The sequence below is a fragment of the Hemitrygon akajei genome, chromosome 9, assembly GCF_048418815.1.
Source record: "Hemitrygon akajei chromosome 9, sHemAka1.3, whole genome shotgun sequence".
Taxonomy (NCBI): domain Eukaryota; kingdom Metazoa; phylum Chordata; class Chondrichthyes; order Myliobatiformes; family Dasyatidae; genus Hemitrygon; species Hemitrygon akajei.
Window position 1 is genome coordinate 45,601,240 of NC_133132.1, and position 22,130 is coordinate 45,623,369.

General features: G+C 41.5%; 1 protein-coding gene across 1 annotated transcript in view; it reads left to right on the top strand.

Moving 5' to 3' along the window:
• afg1lb (AFG1 like ATPase b) overlaps positions 1-18,188 on the top strand; it is a 140,318-nt gene extending 122,130 nt beyond the window's left edge. Inside the window, exons 11-13 of the mRNA XM_073055880.1 lie at positions 7,940-8,080; positions 10,207-10,320; positions 17,558-18,188. Coding sequence (XP_072911981.1) covers positions 7,940-8,080; positions 10,207-10,320; positions 17,558-17,683 — 381 coding nt within the window. The 3' untranslated portion in view covers positions 17,684-18,188. The remainder of the gene's footprint in view (positions 1-7,939; positions 8,081-10,206; positions 10,321-17,557) is intronic.
• Positions 18,189-22,130: the final 3,942 nt, after the last annotated feature.

The following is a 22,130-nucleotide window of genomic DNA, read 5'->3' on the forward strand; positions in this document are numbered from 1 at the left end:
AACACCTCTGTTGTGGAGAGAGTGAAGAGCACAGAGTTCCTCGGTATGTGCAAAACAGACAATCTAACCTGGACCCACAGCACCTCCTCATTGGTCAAGATGGCACAGCAGTGTCTACACTTTCTGAGGAGACTGAGGTGTGCAAACCCCCTTCTAACGGTTTTCTACAGGAGTGCCATTGAGAATGACCTGTCCAGCTGCATCATTGTGAGGTACAGAAGTTGCAAGGCGGCGGGCCACAGGACCCTTCAGAGGATAGTAAAAACCATCAAGGGGATCACTGGGGTCACCCTCCCCACCTATTTGCAACACTTACTGGGAGTGTGGTATATGAAGGGACTGAAGTATTGTTGAGGATCCCAACCACCCATCTCACAATCTTTGACCCACTACAGTCAGAAATGAGGTACAAGAGCATCAGCACTTGGACTACCAGACTGGATAACAGCTTCTTCCCCTCAGGCTCTGCGAGTATTGAATAACCATCGAAGTCTCGTAACTAGAACAGCCGTACTGATAACCTGTGCTGCGCATTTCACATCCATTTTGAATTATATTTTATTAACTTAATTGCAGTAATATTTTGTTTTATGTGCTGTGTGTGATATATGCATTGGTGCACCATGGTCCAAAGGTACGTTGTTTCATTTGGTTGTATGTATGTACAGTCAGATGGCAGTAAAATTAAACTTAACTTAATGGTAGACCCCTTATTAGCATTGAGGTACAAAGGGATCTTGGGTTCTAGGTCCATAGTTTAGTTAAAGAGGCAACATTGGTGTTCAAGTTGATAAGGAAGTTGTATGATATGTTTGTCTTCATTGGAAGGAGTATTTTGTTTAAGGGTAAGAAAGCTATGCTGCAGCGAAATAAAACTTCAGTCACACTGCTGTTGGAGTATTGCATGCAGTCCTGGTCGGCCTGTTATAGGAAGGATATAGAGAAGGTGCCGAAGAGGTTTACCTGGATTAGAGAGTATGATCAAGAAGGAAAGTTTGGATAAACTTGGTTTGTTCTCCCTAGAGCTTCAGATGCTGATGGGAGACCTGATAGAGGTTTTTAAAAATTATGAGAGATGGAGAGATGGCGTAGACAGTCAGAATCTTTTCCCCAGAGTACAAACATAGAAATGGGACAGGCTTTTACATATAAAGGAAGGAAGTTCCTTCCTTTAAGCAATTGAAGCAATGTGAGCAGCAAGTAATTTTAAACAGAGAGTGATGGGTGCCTGGAATAGGTTGCCTGGGGTAGGAGAGGAAGCAAGCAGCTTGGTGGAATTTAAGAGGCTTTTAGTTACATGAGGGAAATGGAAGGTTATGGATGATACACAGGAAGAGATCTTTTAGTATAAATTGGCATCAAGATTCGCACCACATTGTGGGTTGAGTGGCTTCACAAATGCTGTATTGTTCTCTATTCTATTAGAACAGTTTTAAGGAAAGGCTATCAACCAGAAATTATAATTGTTTTTGTTTTGTGATGTTTGATCTACTGACTATTTCCAGCATTTTCTGTTTTAATGATGCTGGAAGTCATTGGTTTAATAATGTAAATCTTATTTCTGTTTTGGGGATTTTCAAATTGATAATGTAAGTGTAGTCACTGATTCTAAGGAGAAAAGGGAATGGCCCTTCATCAGCTTCTTGTCATTCTCCTGTTGATGATAGCTACAGGGCTCCTGGCGTCTGATTGTCAAAACACGGGGCAAACATAATGTATACTTGAAAAATAAATACCGCAGATCCTGGAATTTCAAGAAGAAACCCAAAATCTTGGAAATACTGAGCAAGACAGAAATACAATCAACAGTTTGATATGGCTTGATGATTTCTTTATTAGAACATTTTTGATGAAAAGCTTTCAACCGTAAAATTTTAAAATGAAAAATGTTAGCCATTTCTCTCTCTTCAGATTCAGCCTTACTTGGATGTTTTCAGCATTTGGATTAGTATCTATTTGACTGGGTGTTGATAGAGTGGCACTGAACTGGCCAGCTCTATGGGAAATGCAGCACCAATATGAAGGTGGTGTTTGGCACCCGTACCTTCATCTATTGGGCACTGAGTACAAGAGTCAGAACATGTTAAATTGTACAAAATACTTGGAGCAGTATGTGCAGTTCTGGTCACCTAGATTCACAAGCATGTTATAACAGGAGTTGGAGGGCTTCAATTATAAAGAAGACTGGATAGGCTGGTCAACACACACAAAAATGCTGGATGAACTCAGCAGGCTAGGCAGCATCTATGGAAAAGAGTACAGTCGACATTTCGGGCCGAAACCCCTTCAGCAGGACTGAAAAAAAATCTGAGGAGTGGATTTAAAAGGTGGGGAGAGAGAAGAGAGAAACAACAGGTGATAGGTGAAACCTGAAGGGGGAGGGGTGAAGTAAAAAGCTGGGACATTGTTTGGTGAAGGAGAGCTTTGAGGCCTTCCTGATGGAGGATTGATTTGTATAAGGACATCTGCTCTCAGGATGAGGCTTTTCATTCCAGAATGAAGGAGATGTCTTCCTTTTCCAAAGAACGGGGCTTCCCTTCCTCCACCATCAACACTGCCCTCACCTGCATCTCTTCCATTTCACACACATCTGCTATTACCCCATCCTCCCACCACCCTATCAGAGAGAGGGTTCCTCTTGTCCTCACCTGCCACCTCACCAGCCTCCACATCCAGCACATAATTCTTGGGAATTTCCACCATCCTTTCTGAGATATGGGGCCCACAACTGTTGACAATGCTCCAAGTGCAGCCTGACTAGTGTCTTATAAAGCCTCTGCCTTATCTTCTTGCTTTTATATTCTATTGCCCTTGAAATGAATGCCAACATTGCATTTGCTTTCTTTACCACAGACTCGACCTGCAAATTAACCTTCTGGGAGTCTTGCACAAAGGCTAAGTCCCTTTGCACCTCTGATGTTTGAATTTTCTCCCTATTTAAATCATAGTCTGCACTTTTATTTCTTCTACCAAAATGCCTTATTATACATTTCCCAGCACTGTATTCCATCTGTCCCGTTTTTGCCCATTCTTCCGATTTGTTGAAGTCCTTCTACAATCGCATTGCTTTCTCAGCTCTACCTACATCTCCACCTATATTTGTACCATCTGCAAGCTTTGCCACAAAGCCATCAATTCCATTATCTAAATCACTGACAAACAACATGAAAAGTAGCAGTCGCAATACTAACCCCTGAGGAACACCACCAGTAACTGGCAGCCAACCAGAAAAGGTCCCTTTCATTCCCACTTGCTCCCTATTTTAATTCCACTTCCCATTTCCATTTCAATAGGTTTATCCATGGCCTCCTCCACTGTTGTGATGAGGTGACATTTAGGTTGGAGGAACAACACCTTACATTTTGCCTGGGTAGCTTCCAACCTGATGGCATGAACATCAATTTCTCGAACTTCCGATAATGATGCCCCTTTCCTTCACCATTTCCCACCCCTTTTCCTTCTCCTTACCTGCCCATCGCCTCCCTCTGGTGCTCCTCCCCCTTTTCTTTCTTACATGCCCTTCTGTCTCTTTCACCAATCAACTTCCCAGCTCTTTACTTTATCCTTCCCCCTTCAGATTTCACCTATGACCTGGCGCCTCTCTCTCCTGTCCCTCCCACCTTTTAAATCTACTCCTCAGCTTTTCTTCTCCAGTCCTGCCGAAGGATTTCGGCTCGAAACATTAACTGTACTTTTTTTCCATAGATGCTATCCGGCCTTCTGAGTTCCTCCAACATTTTGTGTGTGTTGCTTGGATTTCCAGCATCTGCATATTTTCGCTTGTTTGTGATTGGATAGGCTGGGGTTTTTTTCTGTCATCTTACTTCCCAATTTCCCTGTGTATTTTGTAAGATTACTAAGTAACCAGATTGCTGGAAATCTGATGCGGCTGATTTCAAAGCACCTACAGAATGGTGCACTTTGTGTATATAAAACCCCACAGCATCTCTCTGCCTAGAATAGCTAATGCAGTCAAACAAAAGGTTCAACTTCCTACTGAGCAGGGCAGAATCTGTTCAGCGTAGGAAAATAATAATCCTGAAACTGAGATGATGCTCCTGGAGCATGCAGTAAATCATTCCACTCTGGTGGATTTCTGCAAAATAAATAAAGCAGCTATCGGCAAGGAACAAAGGAATGACTCTGCCATCCCAACTGAAGTGGGCTGAAGATGAAAAGCCAAAGCTGTTGCATTGTATGTTTCTATTTTCACGTGCTGGCATTGTAAAGAAAGCAACCTTTTATCCATAGTAAGAACAGCATTTAAAGCTTTGTGAGTTATTCCTCTTTTTATTGCTTTTCCGGCGATTCAGTAGATTTTTTTTTTCATCTTATAACTGACAAGCGATCTCTGTTTCCCTGCAGCTCCAGTGATCTGTATTGGTCTTGAGTTTGTGTAGTGTACTTAAGAGGCTTGTTGTTTAATAAATATTATTTGAGAAAATACAAGTACAGAAAGAAGGCATATTATGGAGTAACAAACAACCTGCTGGAAGAACTGAGCGGAGCAAGCAGCATCTGTGGGAGGGAAAGGGATCGTCAGTGTATTTATCAAAGTCCCAAATCAGAACTGAAACATTGATAATTTCCCACCACAGATGCTGGTTGATCTGCTGAGTTCTCTTAGCAGATTTTTTATTGCTCCAGACTCCCAACATCTGCAATTTTGTTGTGTCTCTATATTCTGGAACACCTTATAAGGTCTTTAACATCTTTAACATCTGAAAGTTTGAGTGTCCGGTACTGCATATAAGTTATGCACTGTGATGGAGTATTTAACAGTTTCCCAGTTCTAATGAAGGCTCATGGAATCCAAATTGTGGACTGTTTCTCCTTCTGCAGATTCTACTTGACTACTGAGTTTCCAGTTTTGTTATGGCAACAAAGTGGCACCAGTTAAGTGTATTCATGGAGTCAATCATCTGCTCACTAGTTATGCTGATGTGAAGTAATTACCAAATGCCATAAAATGCAACAGATCGGCTCACTTGATATATTTGCTATCTCTAAGTTACTGGATAATGGTACAAAAGTCTAATGATAACTGTGTACACTACAAATTATCAGGCTCAAATGGCAGATTTAAGGATATATAGAAACGTACGTCAAAAGAAAATTTAAAAGCTTTAGTATCTGGAAATCTAGCACAAAACTGGAACAACTTAGTAGTCAGGAAACTGGTTAACTGAACAAGAAGCAGTTAATGTTTCAGATTCCAGGACCCTTCATTAGAACTGGGAAAGAGAGAAAACAAGCAAGTTTTAAAGATCAGCCTTATTGTTTACATACATTGAAACGTCAAAACATACAGTGAAATGCATTGTTTGTGTCGAGGGTGTGCTGGGGGAAGCTCATAAGTGTTGCTGTACTTCGGGTGCCAACAACCTACTAACCCTAACTCGTACATTTTTGGAATGTAGGAGGAAACCCATGTGGTTTTCAGTATGAGTGAAGAGCAAAGGGAATATTGAGAATTTCAATGAACAGAATGAGAATTTCAGGTTGTATATTGTATAATTCTCTGATATTAAATGGAACTATTGAATATGTTTGATAGATTGGGTCCAAATGGCTTAATGGAGACAAACACCAGTATGCTAAGCTTGTTTACCTGTGTATCTGGCAGAGGGTAGCAAGCCAGCTGTTCAAATAGAATAAAAAAAACTGCGCCCACATGGATGACAGACAGAAATGGCCAGTTCTGATACAGCCAAAAAGAGCAAATTACCTCAAGTTGCAGTATTCGTAATTGAGACTGGTCGGCTCGGTGTGCGAGGATGGGCAAAGAGTTGTTGTTCATCAAACTTGCAGTGGGTTTTGTTGTAACACTGTAAGAGGCCAGAGACAAATAGGCCGTAGTGGGTGCAAGATGGGGAATTAAAGTGGTAGGCAGGGTTACTCCAGACTACTGAATGCAAAACAAAATAAATTCATCATCTGTAAATTGCCCTCATTGCCCCACTCTCATGTCCTGAAGGCTGTTTTATTTAATTGCTTTGTGAAAGACCCATCTTCAAAAACTGAAGAGTGACTTCAACTCATTTATGCTAAATCAGTGTTGTAAAACCTGTTAATTAAAACTTCTTCTGTTATATGTGTTGATTATACAGGACCAAGATGTTTCACTGAACCGTAATTTCACATGTTGTAAGGAAATCCTGGCCTGTTTTGGTGATTTTAAACTAAATTTGCCCTAATACTAATAAAACTAATACTATTCCCGGAGTTTGATAGGAATACCAAAATTAGCTACAAGCCGGTATTTTTAAAGTACCATCCTGTTGAAGATAGTTTTGGCAAGACTTGCGTTGGGTTTTGGATAGTAAAGGTTGATAGCATCCTCATTGCAAGGTTACTGTGTCTCCTAGTTTCATCTTCCCACCTCATTGGATCCCACTGCACAGTTATAAACACTAAAGCCCTACCCACCAGTTCCACATTCACTCAATTCTCCATGAACCCATTTTTTTGCCTACCAGTTGCCAGCCTTTTTTCTTCATCCATTGTATCACCTTGCCTGATCTCATGATATGGCTATGTATACATCAACCATGGCCAAATCGGCATCCTTCCCTCACTACTGAAACAAGAGCCAGATTTCCAGCATTAAAAATGAAAACTCATTCTGATGAAGGAATATGCCTGTAATTTATCATTCCTCTCCATATTTGTGCCTGTCTCACTAAGTACAGTATTGTGCAGAAGTCTTTTAGGCACATATATATAGCTATGGTGCATAAGGCTTTTGCACAGTACTGTAGTAATTTTATATATTACACTGTACTGCTTCCACAAAAACAAAACCAATTTCATGGTATATGTGAAAGCTGATAAAATTGATTCTGAAATTTGTCTCTTGTGGACTGAGAGTGGGAAGGGGACAGAGAGAGGGAAATCATGGTTGGGAAAAGGGGAAGGGAGAGGAGAGGGAGTGGGGACCACCAGAGAGAAATTCTGTAATGATCAGTAAACCAATTGTTTGGAATCAAATTACCTTGCCTGGTGTCTCAGGGCTGGATGTGTCTGCACCCATACCACTCTCCCCCAGCCCTGCAGCTCCTTCTCTACCACCTGTCCCACACCCCTCCCACGGCACTGCCCCCTCACCATTCCCAGCATTCTTTGCTCCCGACAGATTTATAAACTCGCTGTTCACTCTATGTTGAAAAATATAGCACTGTGCGAAGGTCTTAGGCACCCTAGCTATATATACTGGATGTGTCCATGACTTTTGCACAGTACTGTATGTCCAGAATGTTCTGTAGTACTTTAAAGTTTGATTTTCTTTTGCAAGTTTCTTGTCTCTGAGATGCAGAATTTGCCTCTGGAGTGTGCCTTCAATGAGATTAGAGAATTTCAAACACATTCCCAGTTGGTTAGTTCTGTCAGATCTTGTTGTATTGCTGGGAAGATCATCTGCGAGCAGAAAAAAAAATCTCATTTTCCCCACGGATTTCATAGTTTAATGATTAAAAACCAAAACTGTTCAAGTAAAAAGGGAAAAGCATACTTTCTTATGTATTATGATTTTTATCTTGTAGCAGCCCAGAGTTTCATCCTTAATATTCGGTCCTTTCTGGAGGATTGGGGTACCTTTTTGTCCAAAACACATTAGCGAAAATTGCTACCAGTTTGAAAATTGTATCTGATGAGGTCATGTAGATTGGAGCAGATAGGCTTAGAAAAGTGTACGCTGGGACAGTGTTATAGCTGGAAGCCAGACCCCACTCTCTCCCCACCCTCCACCTCCTTTCAGATGAAGTATAATCCCTGGCCATTGGTGGGCCCCATGATGATCTATTGCTTACCTGTTTTTGATGGAAGCCAATCACAAAATGCATCTCCTTATGTAGTGAGGATAAAGCTGAAAATAATGTCACTGAATGGAAGTTGCACCATTCCAAGCATACTGTAATGTGCTTCTCTTTCTAAATTGCAGCCTCTTGGAGCAAGTGACTACCTGGAGATTGCCAAGCATTTTGACACCGTGTTCATCAGGAACATACCAATGCTCACTTTAGCAAAGAAGACTCAAGCAAGACGCTTCATTACTCTTATTGATGCCTTTTATGATCATAAGGTTGGATTTCATTAGATGTTGCTCGAAATAACGTTGGTGAAACTCCATGATTTTCTGGATCTTTGTACAATCATGAGCAAGCTTTTATCTTGAAATAAAGTACAAGAGAACAATGAAAGATGTAAATTTGAAGATGTCACACATCCATTTAATCTAACAACAAACTCATTTTAGGCATTCGCTTTTAGTGTTAGCTCTGCATTTCCAAGAGTTCAAGGTTCCAAGAGTTTATTGTACTTGTCCAGACATAATTCTATTACCTGGAATTTTTAGGTTCTGATTAGGAAATTTCCCTCTTTTTACCACTTGGCTTGATCTCTAGCAAATGGTCTGCTCAGCACCTTACGGAAAGAAGGAGGGGTATTTCCAGCACTGCTCCTAATCTTGAGCTGGTATTATATCCAGGGAATCCATGTGAAATTTAGTTAATTATATGCAATTACAACTAAAACTCTGAATCAGGTTTATTAACACTATCTAATATGACTGGAAATTTGTTTATGGTGACAGTATAGTGCAAAGACTTAAAATTACTATAAATTACAAAAGGAGAAGAGGGCACGACCTGGATGTGTGGGTCCTTAATGATGGATGCCACCTTCTTAAAGCATCACCTTTTGAAGGCGTCCTCAGTGGTGAGAGGGTTGTCTCCATGATGGAATTGCCTGAATCTACAACCTAGTGCAGCCCCTTGCAGCCCCCATACCAGGCTGTGATGCAACTAGTTAGAATGCAATTAGAAAGGAAGAATGCTGGCCTGCCTTCTTCATGATTGGATGAATTAGAACGCTGGCATGCCTGTTTCATGATTGGATCAATGTGTTGCTGAGATCCTTGGGGATATTGGCACCCAAGAATTTAAAGCTGCTCAATTTTTCAACACTGACCCCTCAATGAGCCACAGTGTGTGCTCTCCTGACTTCCCCTTCCTGAAGTCCCCAATCAACTCCTTGGTCTTGCTGAGGTTGAGTGAAAGGTTGTTGTTGTGACACCACTCATCCAGCTGATCTTCCTCACTCCTGTATGCCTCCTCCTTGTCATTGGAGACTTTATAGGCATCCGTTAGTCTCAAGAGACCATGGATTTGCACCTTGGAAAGTTTCCAGGGCAGGGTTGTATGGGAGACCTATGCTGCAAATCCCCCCTCTCCACGCCACCGATGTTGTCCAAGGGAAGGGCAACGGCCCATACAGCTTGACACCAGTGTCGTCGTAGAGCAGTGTGTGGTTTAGTGCCTTGCTCAAGGGAACAACACACTGCCTCAGCTGAGGCTCGAATTAGCAACCTTCAGATCAACGCCTTAACCACTTGGCCATGCGCCAACAACAGTAGTATCATCTGCAAATTTACAAATGGTATTTGAGCTTGCTTAGTCATGAGTGTAGCGAGAGTAGAGCTGCGGTCTAAGAACACATCCTTGAGGTGCACTTGTGGTGATTGTTAGTGGGGAGGTAATGTTATTACCAATCTGTACTGATGTCAAGTAGTCAGTTGCAGAGGGATTACAGAGAGCCAGATTTTGAAGCTTCAGTCAGTAATGAAGAAATGATGGTGTTGAACGCTAAGCTTCAATCGATAAGCAGCAGCCTGATGTATGTTTTGCTGTTGTCCAGTGTCTCCAAAGCCAAGTGGAGAGCCAGTGAGATTGCACCTGCTGTAGGCCTGTTGTGGCGGTCGGTCAGGTCTTTGTTCAGGCAGGAGTTAATTCCAGCTATAACCATCTTGTTTAAAAAAAAGTTAATCATTAGTAATAATGACCACAAAACTACTGAATCGGTATAAAAACCCACCTAAGTTCACCACAGAGGAGGAAAAATTCCATCTTCATCCAGTCCAACCGACTTGTGACTCCAAAGTCACCCAGCAAAGTGGATAAAACTCCACTTTAACCTAGTCACCCACTCAGTCCAGAGCAGCCAGGATTGGGCAGTAAGTGCTGGACTAGGTAATGAAAATAAACCATGAGTTCCTTATGGGAAAAATGTTTACTTATGGAAGATGGCATATTGATTTGTAACTATTATTTAGGCAGTGGGTAGTATTTTGAATGTTGTAAATCTTTTTATGATCAAGTGAAAACCATCTGATTCCATTGAGTTGTAAAACATGCTTTTAATTTATTAAAGGTCAGGGTGATTTGCTTAGCTGAAATGCCTTTGGAAAATATATTTGTTCAAAAGGATCATGACAGTCAAGAGGATGAGGCCAGAGTGTTCATCGACGACCTAGAATTGAATCATGTGAGTAGTGTGCTTTATAATTTTCCCTTTCTAAGATGTTAAGAGTATCTCTGTTTGGGTGACATCATGGAGCAGCAGATTGCAATCTACTGATCTACATTTTTTTTTGTATAAATTCAGGATGAGACCTGCAGCCAAGCTACTGTGGAGTAGTTTCATTAGGTTGCAAATTCAACATCATTACTGGATTCACAGCGAAGAATCGCAGTGATCACGTCATACAATATAAGTCCATTGTTTTAAATTAATGTATTCATCATTTAAATATTTAATTTCATAATTTTTGTCACAGATTATACTTTATAAAAGTTTTCAGTCAGGGCCTTGCAATAAGCTGCTGTATAGTCTGGAGAAACTTAATGCATTTCTTAGTATTATTGAAACCATTGGAATAAAAAGGAAATCAAGTGAATGATTTGTCTTAAGAGCAGGAACTGAAAAGCAAACTGTAGGTGGGAAATTAGAGGATTTGGAAGCTTTTTAAAACCAACAGAATGCAACTTAAAAAGCAATAAGGAGAGAGAAGATGAAATATAAAGGTAAACTAGCCAATAATATAAAAGAGGCAAAGGTTTCTTCAGATATGTAAAGAGTAAAAGAGAGTCAAGCGTAGACATCGAACTGCTGCAAAATAACATTGGAGAGGTAGTAATGGGGGATGAACTGAATCAGTACTTTGCATTAGTCTTCACTATGGATGATAGAAGTATACTAGAAATTTGAGAGTCAGCGGCAGAAGTAAGTGTAGTCACTATTGCAAAGGAGAAGGTTCTTGGGAAGGTCTGAAGTTGGATAAGTCACCCGGATCAGCTGGACTTCAACCCAAGGTTGTGAAAGAGGTAGCCGAAGAGATTATGGAGGCTTCAAAAGTGATCTTTCAAGAATTAGTTGATTCTGGAATAGTTCCAGAAGACTGGAAAATCACAAATGTCACTCCTTCCTTAATGAAGGGAGGGAGGCAAAGGACAGGAAATTTAAAAGCCAGTTACCTTCACTTCAGTGGTTGTAAGGTGTTAAGGATGTGGTTTTTGGACTACTTGGAGGCACGTGATAAAATAGGGCAAAGCCAGCATGGTTTCCTTCACAGGAAACATTGCCTGATAGATCTGTTGGAACTTCTTGAGGAAATTACAGACGGGATCGACAAAGTAGAGTCAGTGGATATTGTTTACTTGGATTTTCAGAAGGACTTTGACAAGGTGCTGCACTTGAGGCTGCTAAATAGCTTGAGATCCATGGTACAACGGGAAAGATGGACGGAAGATCGGTTGACTGGCTGAAGGCAAGAGTGGGAGTAGTGGGCCTTTTCTGCTTGGCTGCTGGTGACTAGTGGTGTTCCACAAGGGTCGGTGTTGGGTTTGCTACTTTTCACATTATATGTTAATGATCTGGTTGATGGAATTGGATAGCTTCATGGCCAAGTTTGTGGATGATACAAAGTTGGGTGGAGGGTCAAGTAGCATCAACAAGCTGGGAGTTTGCAGAAGGACTTTGACAGAGAGGAGAAAGAACAAAGAAGTGGCAGGTGGAGTACTGTATTGTATATAATCATGTACTTTGGAAGAACAATAAAGGCATATATTATTTTCTAACTAGGGAATGAATTCAGAAATCAGAAGTGCAAAGGTATTTGGGAGGACTCCTTAAAGTTTAACTTGCTTGTTAAGCCTATGGTAAGGAAGGCAAATACAATGTTAGCAATCATTTCAAGAGGATAATAATATAAAGTAAGGATGTAATACTGAGGCTTTATAAGACATTGGTCAGACCACATTTGGAGTATTGTGAGCAGTTTTGGACTCCATATCTAAGAAAGGATGTGCTGGTATTGAGATGGTCCAGAGGAAGTTCATGAGAATGTCTCTGGGATTGAAAGGGTTAATGTATGAGGAGGATTTGATATACTCACTGGAGTTATGGAAGAAGTGGGGGGGATTTCATTGAAACCTACCAAATATTGAAAGGCCTGGATAGAGTGAACTTGCAAGGGATGTTTCTAATAGTGGGAGAGTCTAGGTGCAGAGGGAACTGCCTCAGACAAGAAGAGTGTCCCTTCAGAACAAAGAGAAGGAGGAATTTATTTAGCCAGAAGATGATGGATCTGTGGAATTCATTGCTACGGATTATTGTAGAGTCTGTCATTGAGAATGTCTAAAGCAGAGGTTGGTAGCGTTCTTGATCAGTGGTCCCCAACCACCGGGCCGCGAGGAAACGATATGATTTGGCGATATGAAACGATATGAGTCAGCTGCACCTTTCCTCATTCCCTGTCATGCCCACTGTTGAACTTAAACGCACGCGAGGTATTCAGTGGCCTAAACGCAGTGATACCCTCGCGCTAGGGATCACTGGTTGGCCTTGGGCGGCCGGCAAGAAGTGCCGTTGCTACTGGCCTGGAGCACGGACAGATGAGCGCGAATTATCACTATATTCATGCGAGGAAAATATGTGCTGTGTGTTTAATATTAAATTCGTTAGATAAACCCTTTTAGAAACAAAATTGAGTGTATTAGCTACTTATAAGTGACTCATAGTTGACGTATCACCTATATTCCGGTCGTGATTAACATCCCCCCCCCCCCCCCCCCCGTCAGCCAGTCCGCAAAAATCCATTCTAGATTAGGTATTGAGCAATGAGGAAGGGTTAGTTAGCAATCTTGTCGTGCGAGGCCCCTTGGGTAAGAGTGACCATAATATGGTGGAATTCTTCATTAAGATGGAGAGTGACATAGTTAATTCAGAAACAAAGATTCTGAACTTAAAGAAGGGTAACTTTGAAGGTATGAGACGTGAATTAGCTAAGATAGACTGCCAAATGATACTTAAAGGGTTGACGGTGGATATGCAATGGCAAGCATTTAAAGATCGCATGGATGAACTACAACAATTGTTCATCCCAGTTTGGCAAAAGAATAAACCAGGGAAGGTAGTGCACCCATGGCTGACAAGGGAAATTAGGGATAGTATCAAGTTCAAAGAAGAAACATATAAATTAGCAAAACAAAGCGGCACACCTGAGGACTGGGAGAAATTCAGATACCAGCAGAGGAGGACAAAGGGCTTAATTAGGAAAGGGAAAAAAGATTATGAGAGAAAGCTGGCAGGGAACATAAAAACTGACTGTAAAAGCTTTTATAGATACATGAAAAGAAAAAGATTGGTCAAGACAGATGTAGCTCCTTTACAGTCAGAAACAGGTGAATTGATCACAGGGAACAAAGACATGGCAGACCAATTGAATAACTACTTTGGTTCTGTCTTCACTAAGGAGGACATAAATAATCTTCCGGAAATAGTAAGGGACCAAGGGTCTAGTGAGATGGAGGAACTGAGGGAAATACATGTTAGTAGGGAAGTGGTGTTAGGTGAATTGAAGGGATTAAAGGCAGATAAATCCCCAGGGCCAGATGGTCTGCATCCCAGAGTGCTTAAGGAAGTAGCCCAAGAAATAGTGGATGCATTAGTGATAATTTTTCAAAACTCCTTAGATTCTGGATTAGTTCCTGAGGATTGGAGGGTGGCTAATGTAACCCCACTTTTTAAAAAAGGAGGGAGAGAGAAACCAGGGAATTATAGACCGGTTAGTCTGACATCGGTAGTGGGGAAAATGCTAGAGTCGGTTATCAAAGATGTGATAACAGCACATTTGGAAAGAGGTGAAATCATCGGACAAAGTCAGCATGGATTTGTGAAAGGAAAATCATGTCTGACGTATCTTATAGAATTTTTTGAAGATGTAACTAGTAAAGTGGATAGGGGAGAGCCAGTGGATGTGGTATATTTAGATTTTCAAAAGGCTTTTGACAAGGTCCCACACAGGAGATTAGTGTGCAAACTTAAAGCACATGGTATTGGGGGTATGGTTTTGATGTGGATAGAGAATTGGTTGGCAGACAGGAAGCAAAGAGTGGGAGTAAACGGGACCTTTTCAGAATGGCAGGCAGTGACTAGTGGGGTACCGCAAGGCTCAGTGCTAGGACCCCAGTTGTTTACAATATATATTAATGATTTAGACAAGGGAATTAAATGCAGCATCTCCAAGTTTGCGGATGACATGAAGCTGGCGGCAGTGTTAGCTGTGAGGAGGATGCTAAGAGGATGCAGGGTGACTTGGATAGGTTAGGTGAGTGGGCAAATTCATGGCAGACGCGATTTAATGTGGATAAATGTGAGGTTATCCACTTTGGTTGCAAGAACAGGAAAACAGATTATTATCTGAATGGTGGCTGATTAGGAAAAGGGGAGATGCAACGAGACCTGGGTGTCATTGTACACCAGTCATTGAATGTGGGCATGCAGGTACAGCAGGCAGTGAAAAAGGCAAATGGTATGTTGGCATTCATAGCAAAAGGATTTGAGTACAGGAGCAGGGAGGTTCTACTGCAGTTGTACAAGGCCTTGGTGAGACTGCACCTAGAATATTGTGTGCAGTTTTGGTCCCCTAATCTGAGGAAAGACATTCTTGCCATAGAGGGAGTACAGAGAAGGTTCACCAGATTGATTCCTGGGATGGTAGGACTTTCATATGAAAAAAGACTGGATCGACTAGGCTTATACTCACTGGAATTTAGAAGATTGAGGGGGGATCTTATTGAAACGTATAAAATTCTAAAGGGATTGGACAGGCTAGATGCAGGAAGATTGTTTCCGATGTTGGGGAAGTCCAGAATGAGGGGTCACAGTTTAAGGATAAAGGGGAAGCCTTTTAGGACCGAGATGAGGAAAAACTTCTTCACACAGAGAGTGGTGAATCTGTGGAATTCTCTGCCACAGGAAACAGTTGAAGCTGTTTCATTGGCTATATTTAAGAGGAAGTTAGATATGACCCTTGTGGCTAAAGGGATCAGGGGTATGGAGAGAAAGCAGGTACAGGGTTCTGAGTTGGATGATCAGCCATGATCATACTGAATGGCGGTGCAGGCTCAAAGGGCCGAATGGCCTACTCCTGCACCTATTTTCTATGTTTCTAAGAATATTGTCAATATAAAACCGGCCCACGGTGCAAAGAAGGTGGTGACCCCTGTTCTTGATCAGTCAGGGTGTCAAAATTTTCAGTGAGAAGGCTAAAAAATGGGGTTGAGAGGGAAAACTAATCATGGCGGAGCAGACTCAATGGGTTGAATGGCATGATTCTGCTCTGATGTTTTATGGTCTTATAGTTTTTCAGAATGTAGGAATGTATGTACAGGTTGAGCAACGCTTGTAATTAATTTAGATCACTTTGTAGAGATCTGTTTTCACGTTGACACAAAACAATCTTTTTCTATTAATCAGTTTCACAAACGCCAAATTAAATCTACCGTGATTCAACGTTGTAAAACAATAAAACATGAAAACTTCCAGGAAGGGGTGGAGCTGAATACTTTATACACATATGTATTTGTATATAATATCCTTAATGATTTTGTACATGAAACAATCATTTGTACATTGAACCATCAGAAAGGTAAGTTATCACTACTCGGTCACCTGGGTGGACAGTCACTGGCTGTTTGGGGTTGCCACCATTCTTGACTCTGAATTGATGTGCTATTGGAAAACAGCAGTCTTTGTCCTGCACATGTTCAACACACATACTGTATGTACTGATGCAGTTGCTGGCATGTTAAATTTTCATCAGCGATGATCTTGGCAAATTCTCTACATTTGAAAAGGCACTTCATGGTAGATTAATTCAGAAGATAAAGATACATGGGATCTAGGGTCAATTGCAAGTTTGGATTCAGAACTGGCTTGCCCAGAGCCAACAGAAAGTGGAGATGAAAGGCTGGTGTTTTGGCTGGAAGTCCATGACCAGTGATGTTCCACAAAGATCAGTGCTGGGACCTCTGTTGATGCCATATATATCAATAATTCGGATGAACGTGTAGATGGGCTGATTACCATGTTTGTCAATGACACCAGGATTGGTGGAGTTGTGGACAGTGCAAAGGACTATCAAAGAATATAGCAGGATATAGATCAGTTACAGATATGGACAGAGAAGTGGCAGATGGAGTTTAGTCCAGAAAGTATGAAATGTTGAACTTTGGGAAGTCAAGTAAAAGAGAAAGTATACAGTTAATAGTAGGCCCCTTAACAGCACTGAGGCACAGAGCGATGTCAGGGTCCATCTCCATAGTTCACTGAAGGTGGATGGGGAGATAAAGAAGTTATATATATACATGTCTTCATTGGTCGAGGTGCTCAGTATAAGATTAAGAAAGTCATGCTGCAGCTATATGAAACTTTAGCCAGACTGCTGTTGGAGCACTGTGTGCATTTTTGGTCGCCCCCATTATAGGAGGGTGCAAAAGAGGTTTACCAGGATGCTGTCTGGATTAAAAGGTATGAGCTATCTGGAAATGTTGGACAATCTTGGGTTTTTCTCCCCAGAGCATTGAAAGCTGAGGGAGGATCTGATAGATGTTTTTGAGAGGCTAAGATAGGGCAGACAGTCAGTGCCTTTTCCTGGATTCGAAATGTCAAGGACCAGAAGACAAACTTCTAAGTCTAGAGGAAGGAAGCTGAAAGGGCCAGTTTTTTTAGACAGAGAATGGTAGGTGCCTGGAATAGGTTACCAGCGATCGTGGTGGCAGGTTGGTGCGGTTTAGATAGACAAATGGATAAGAAGGGAATGGAGGGATCTGGATGATACGGAGGAGGAGGTCATTTAGTAAAAAATTATATCAAGGTTATCATAACATCATGGGCTGAATGGCCTGTGCATTGAGGTGCTGTTCTCTGTTTGATACAACTTCAGTTTCTTTCTGTCTTCTGCCCATTGATATTGCAAACTCTAATGATGTGCCTGGTATCTGCACAGTTTTCTGAATATTTATTGTATCTGTACTATTCAGCTGGATTTGGTTCTCTCTTCTTGCAGAAGTCTGGATGCAACTTTGATGCATGCCTGTAACCATTCATGCAAGTACTGATATGGCCCGTAAACAGGTGTTCAGCTGTGCATGGATTGTATTAATTCAGTCAATGTGGTTAGAAAGAATTGACATTAAATTAAGCTCTCATTTGACTGTTCAGATCTGAATTGTATTTGAAAGAAGAGCAGAAAGTTCTCATGTCCAAGGGCATATCTTAGTTGCTCCTGTTGAGACAATTGGTATTAGCATGTTATCAACTGTGAAAGGGTAATTCAGTATTGCAACAAACTTACTGCATATTGTATTTCAGTGGATCCCATCCTGATAGCATGAAAATAGATTTTCACTCACCTTTGTGCTTTTGTTCTAACACACAGAAGGTAGAAGACCTTTCCATTTTTTCTGGAGCAGAAGAAATATTTGCATTTCAGCGTACTATCTCCCGGCTCACAGAAATGCAAACAGAAGAGTACTGGAATGAAGGAGACCGGACGAAGAAGTGACTGTGTGAATGTAACTGAAACCTACAAAGTGCAATGGACAATAGTTCAAATTTTATTTAATGCAAGGACTAAGATGAATATGATAAATTATAAGTGTACTTCATTTGCTAACGTTCATTAACAGGACCATTTGATGTACTTCCACACAACATTTCAAAAATTTGTTGGTTCTAGACTAATGTGTAGTCTTTTTTTAAATTTAGTGGACACTTTCCTTTTCTATTGTTTTTTGTGTCTTATCATCATTTCCTAATTAATTGTCTTTTCTGCAATTCTTTACTTTGGTGGGGTTTCCATGTTATGAAATGTATCCTTTTGCTTAGAGGGCTCCAAAATTAATGAAATAAACAGTCCGGGAAAAAGCATGCAACTCCATCAAATCCACTCCAGCCATAAACTCTGCACTTGTTCACTATGGTCTGTTCTCCATCAATTTTATGTTCTCAGGGAAAATTTTAAGTATTTATGTATATTTAAACTCTTAATAATAAATGTATTTAACCTCAATAAACATTTCTTTTTCTTTTCAGTGAGTGAAAAACTAAATTACTTAAGAATTACAGTCATATAGCACAGAAACAAACCATTTGGTCTAGCTTGTCCTTGCCAACCAAGATAGTAGTCTAATCTGGTCGCAAAATGCTGGAAGAATTTCATCAGGACAGAGTCTCGGCCTGAAATGCAGACTGTTTATTCATTTCCAAAAATGTTGCCTAACCTGCTAACTTCCTCCTCTGGATTTCCACATCTGCCAAATCTCTTGGGTTTATGATCCACTCCCATTTGACTGGATTTGGCCCATATCCCTCTATTTTTTTTTCAATCTATATACCTGGCCAAATGTCTTTGAAATGTTGTTATTGTACTTCCCTCAACCATTTCCTCTGAACAACACACAGAAAATGCTGCAAGAACTCAGCAGGCCAGGCAGCATCTATGGAAAAGAATAAACTGTTGATGTTTCGGGCCAAGACCCTTCATTAGGACCGGGGAAAAAAAGATGAGGAGTTAGAGTAAGAAGGTGGGGGGGAGAGGAGGAAGAAACACCATGTGATAGGTGAAATCTGGGGGGGGGGAGGGGTGAAGTAAAGAGCCGGGAAGTTGATTGGTGAAAGAGATACAGGGCTGGAAAAGGGGAAATCTGATAGGAGAGATCAGAAGGCCATCTAGGAAAGGGAAGGGGGAGCAGCACCAGAGAGAGGCAATGAACAGGTAAGGAGATAAAGTGAGAGAGGGAAATGGGAATGGGGAACAGTGAGTTGGGGGGCATTCCCAGAAGTTGGAGAAATCGACATTCATGCCATCAGGTTGGAATATGAGGTGTTGCTCCTCCAACCTGAGTGTGGCCTCATCACGGCAGTAGAGGAGGCCATGGACTGACAGGTTGGAATGGGAAATGGAAGTGGAATTAAAATGGGTGACGACTGGAAGATCCCACATTTTCTGGCAGACTTGGTGCTTGGTGAAGTGGTCTCCCAATCTACGTCAGGTCTCACCAATATACAGGAGGCTACGTCAGAGCACCAGCTACAGTAGATGAACCCAACAGACGCACAGGTGAAGAAATGTTTAGGGCCCTGAATGGTCGTGAAGGAGAAGGTGGAGGGGCAGGTGTTGCACTTGTTCAGCTTGCAAGGAGAAGTGCCAGGAGGGAGATCAGTGGAGAGGAGTGAATAGACAAGAAGTCGCGTAGGGAGTGATCCCTGTGGAAAGCAGAAAGTGGGGCTGGGGGTGGGGGGGAAGGAGGGAAAGATGTGCTTGGTGATGGGATCCCACTGGAGGTGGCGAAAGTTGCGGGGAATTACGTGCTGGACGCAGAGGCTGGTGGGGTGGGACAAGAGAAACCCTATCCCTGGTGGGGTGGCGGGATGATGGGGCGAGGGCAGACATGCGTGAAATGAAAGAGATGCAGCTGAGGGCATTTCCTCTGAAAATTATTTCTGTATATGGATTAACCTCTACATGAAGAAATTGTCATTCAGGTCAGTTTCAAATCTTTCCTCTCTCACTTCATTTATCCCTCATAGGTTTAACAGTTAACTGACATTCAAAATCGTTAATTTTGTACATGGCTGAGTGGAGGAAGACTGAAGAATCTTGTCCCCTAAATAGAGAGACCGAGCCGTGCCTGACTTCTGGGGCGGTTTGTTAATCATTTTCTATCTGGGAGGCTTGTTGGTAAACCTGGATGGAATTTGTTGCTCTGAAGTAGCAACGTCTCTCAGGAAAGTGATGAAGGCCATGCTGAGGAAGAGAAACGATGCCGGAAAGGAATTGTGGGGTTGGTGGCTAGGAGCTGGTAGTTATAGTGGTTGGTTGTCGGTGAAGGAGGAAAAGGGAATCGGAAGCCACCCACATTTAGAATTAGTACGGCTACTTCTGAAAGGCCCAAGTAAGATTGGCGTATTTTAAAGTCTCCTCTTCAAAAATCTGTTAGAGAACCACCAGATAGGCAAAAGTTAGTCCCGCTTTGGCCTTGAGACATGGGAGTGCGGGAGGAGACAGAAAGGAGGCAATGTACATGTTTCCAAATATTGGCAAAGCACTCCGAACTTCTATTTTTTAGCCTTTGCCAGCACTGTAGGTAGCACACTCTCGTTGTTAATAAGACATATTCAAGGCTTAAGAAACCAAGTAGCGCCCGACAAGCAGGAGCTGTGTGGGAGATTTCCTGAAGAAACACACCCCCTCTGACTGTCAATCATGTGTGCCTTTGCAGAGTAGTGTGTACCCAAAGAATGTGGGCTGTTGATAGCAAAACCAAAGTATAGAAAGAAACTGCCCCTTGTACCAGTGCTGTTTTCCAATTAGCCCACCTTCGATTTACAACTGGCATGGAAAATTCCTACAAATAATCTTTAACTGTGATTTCTTTTCATTTCTTAGTATTAACTGAGCAGGAGCACCTGGCCTTGACAACAGGGAGTTAAAACATGAAAGGAATAATAGCAGAATGCCACTGCCTTCCCATTAAGGAAATTATCGGTAAATTACTGGATACCTATTTCAGAATTACGTGCTGTACATATTGTGTAATATTAATGTACAAGTCAGAAGCCAGAATAGACCAGATTGGCCCATCGAGTCTGTTGAAATAACAAAATTGACACATCTAATTGTGCATTCCCATCTACCCACAACAGCCTTTTGTCCCTGATTATCAGATACAAAAATAGCTCAGACTCTGCTCTGACCATTCTTTAAGATACAGAGAGCCAAAAATTCACAGACCTCAGATTTAAAACAGAACTTGTCTCTCTTAAATGGGTGACCCCTTGTTCTAGATTCTCCCGCAAGAGGAAACATTGTCTTCATCTCCATCCTGTCAAAAGTTGTCTGGAACTTAAGTGTTCTGTCAAGATTTTACCAGCGGACACAGCCACTCTGTCCAGCGTCTCCTCAGGCAGGCCTTAGTCCAGTAAGCCTCTCAACTGCTAACATCACATTAACGTGCTTTTACCTCTCTAATTTTGTCTTCAATCAGCTAGCAATTAGCAATAGCATGTTTGCTAATTAATTGTTGTACCTGCATGCACTAGGACACCTAGTTCTCTCCATCTCCAAGCTCTGCAGCCTCTCACTATTTAGGCAGAATGTTGTTTTCCTGCCAAACTAGACAGTTTAATATTTTTCACATTATACTCCTTTTGCAAACATTCCCTACCTATAGCTATAACATAGCCTATACATATCCCTTCGTAGTCTCTATGTCCTCTTCACAACTCATTTGCCCATCTTTCTTTACACCATCAGCAGATTGCATGACCATACAAGTCATTAATACAAATTTTAAGAAGTTAGGTTCCCAATCTGATTACTATGACATTACAAACTGGCGTCCAGAAAAAAAATCTTCCGTGCCCTCACTGTTAGCCAGCCAATCTTTTATCCAAGCCTAAGTGTTAACTGCTGCAACATGATCTTTTTTTTATTGCCTGCCTATCTCAGTCATGAAGGTATTCATCTCCACAGTTCTCTGGTTTTCAGAAATCCAGAGACTGACAATCCTTTGAAAGAAGAAATTCCCCCCATCTCAATTTGAAATGGGAAAGTACTTAATCTGAAATTATGCCTCCTAGACTCAAAAACCTACACTCACGGAAACATCTTGTCAGGCACCACTCTACTAGTCACTTCAGAATCTGATCTGTTTCAATAAGAACACTTTTAATTTTTCTATACCTAGTCAGTATAGGCAAAGCTGCACAACCTTTCTTCACACATCAACCCTTTCATCCCATGAATTACCTCAGTGAACTTTCTCAGTACAGCCTCCTTTAATACTGAAAAATAACTGTGTGCAATACACCAGGTGTGGTCTCACCAGTGCCCTGTTAAATTATATCAAAAGCCTCTCTAATTCTATACTCCCTACTGCTTACAATAAATGCCATTAGTTATCTGACTGCTTGCTGTATCTGAATGCTATCGTGTAGTTTGTGCATGA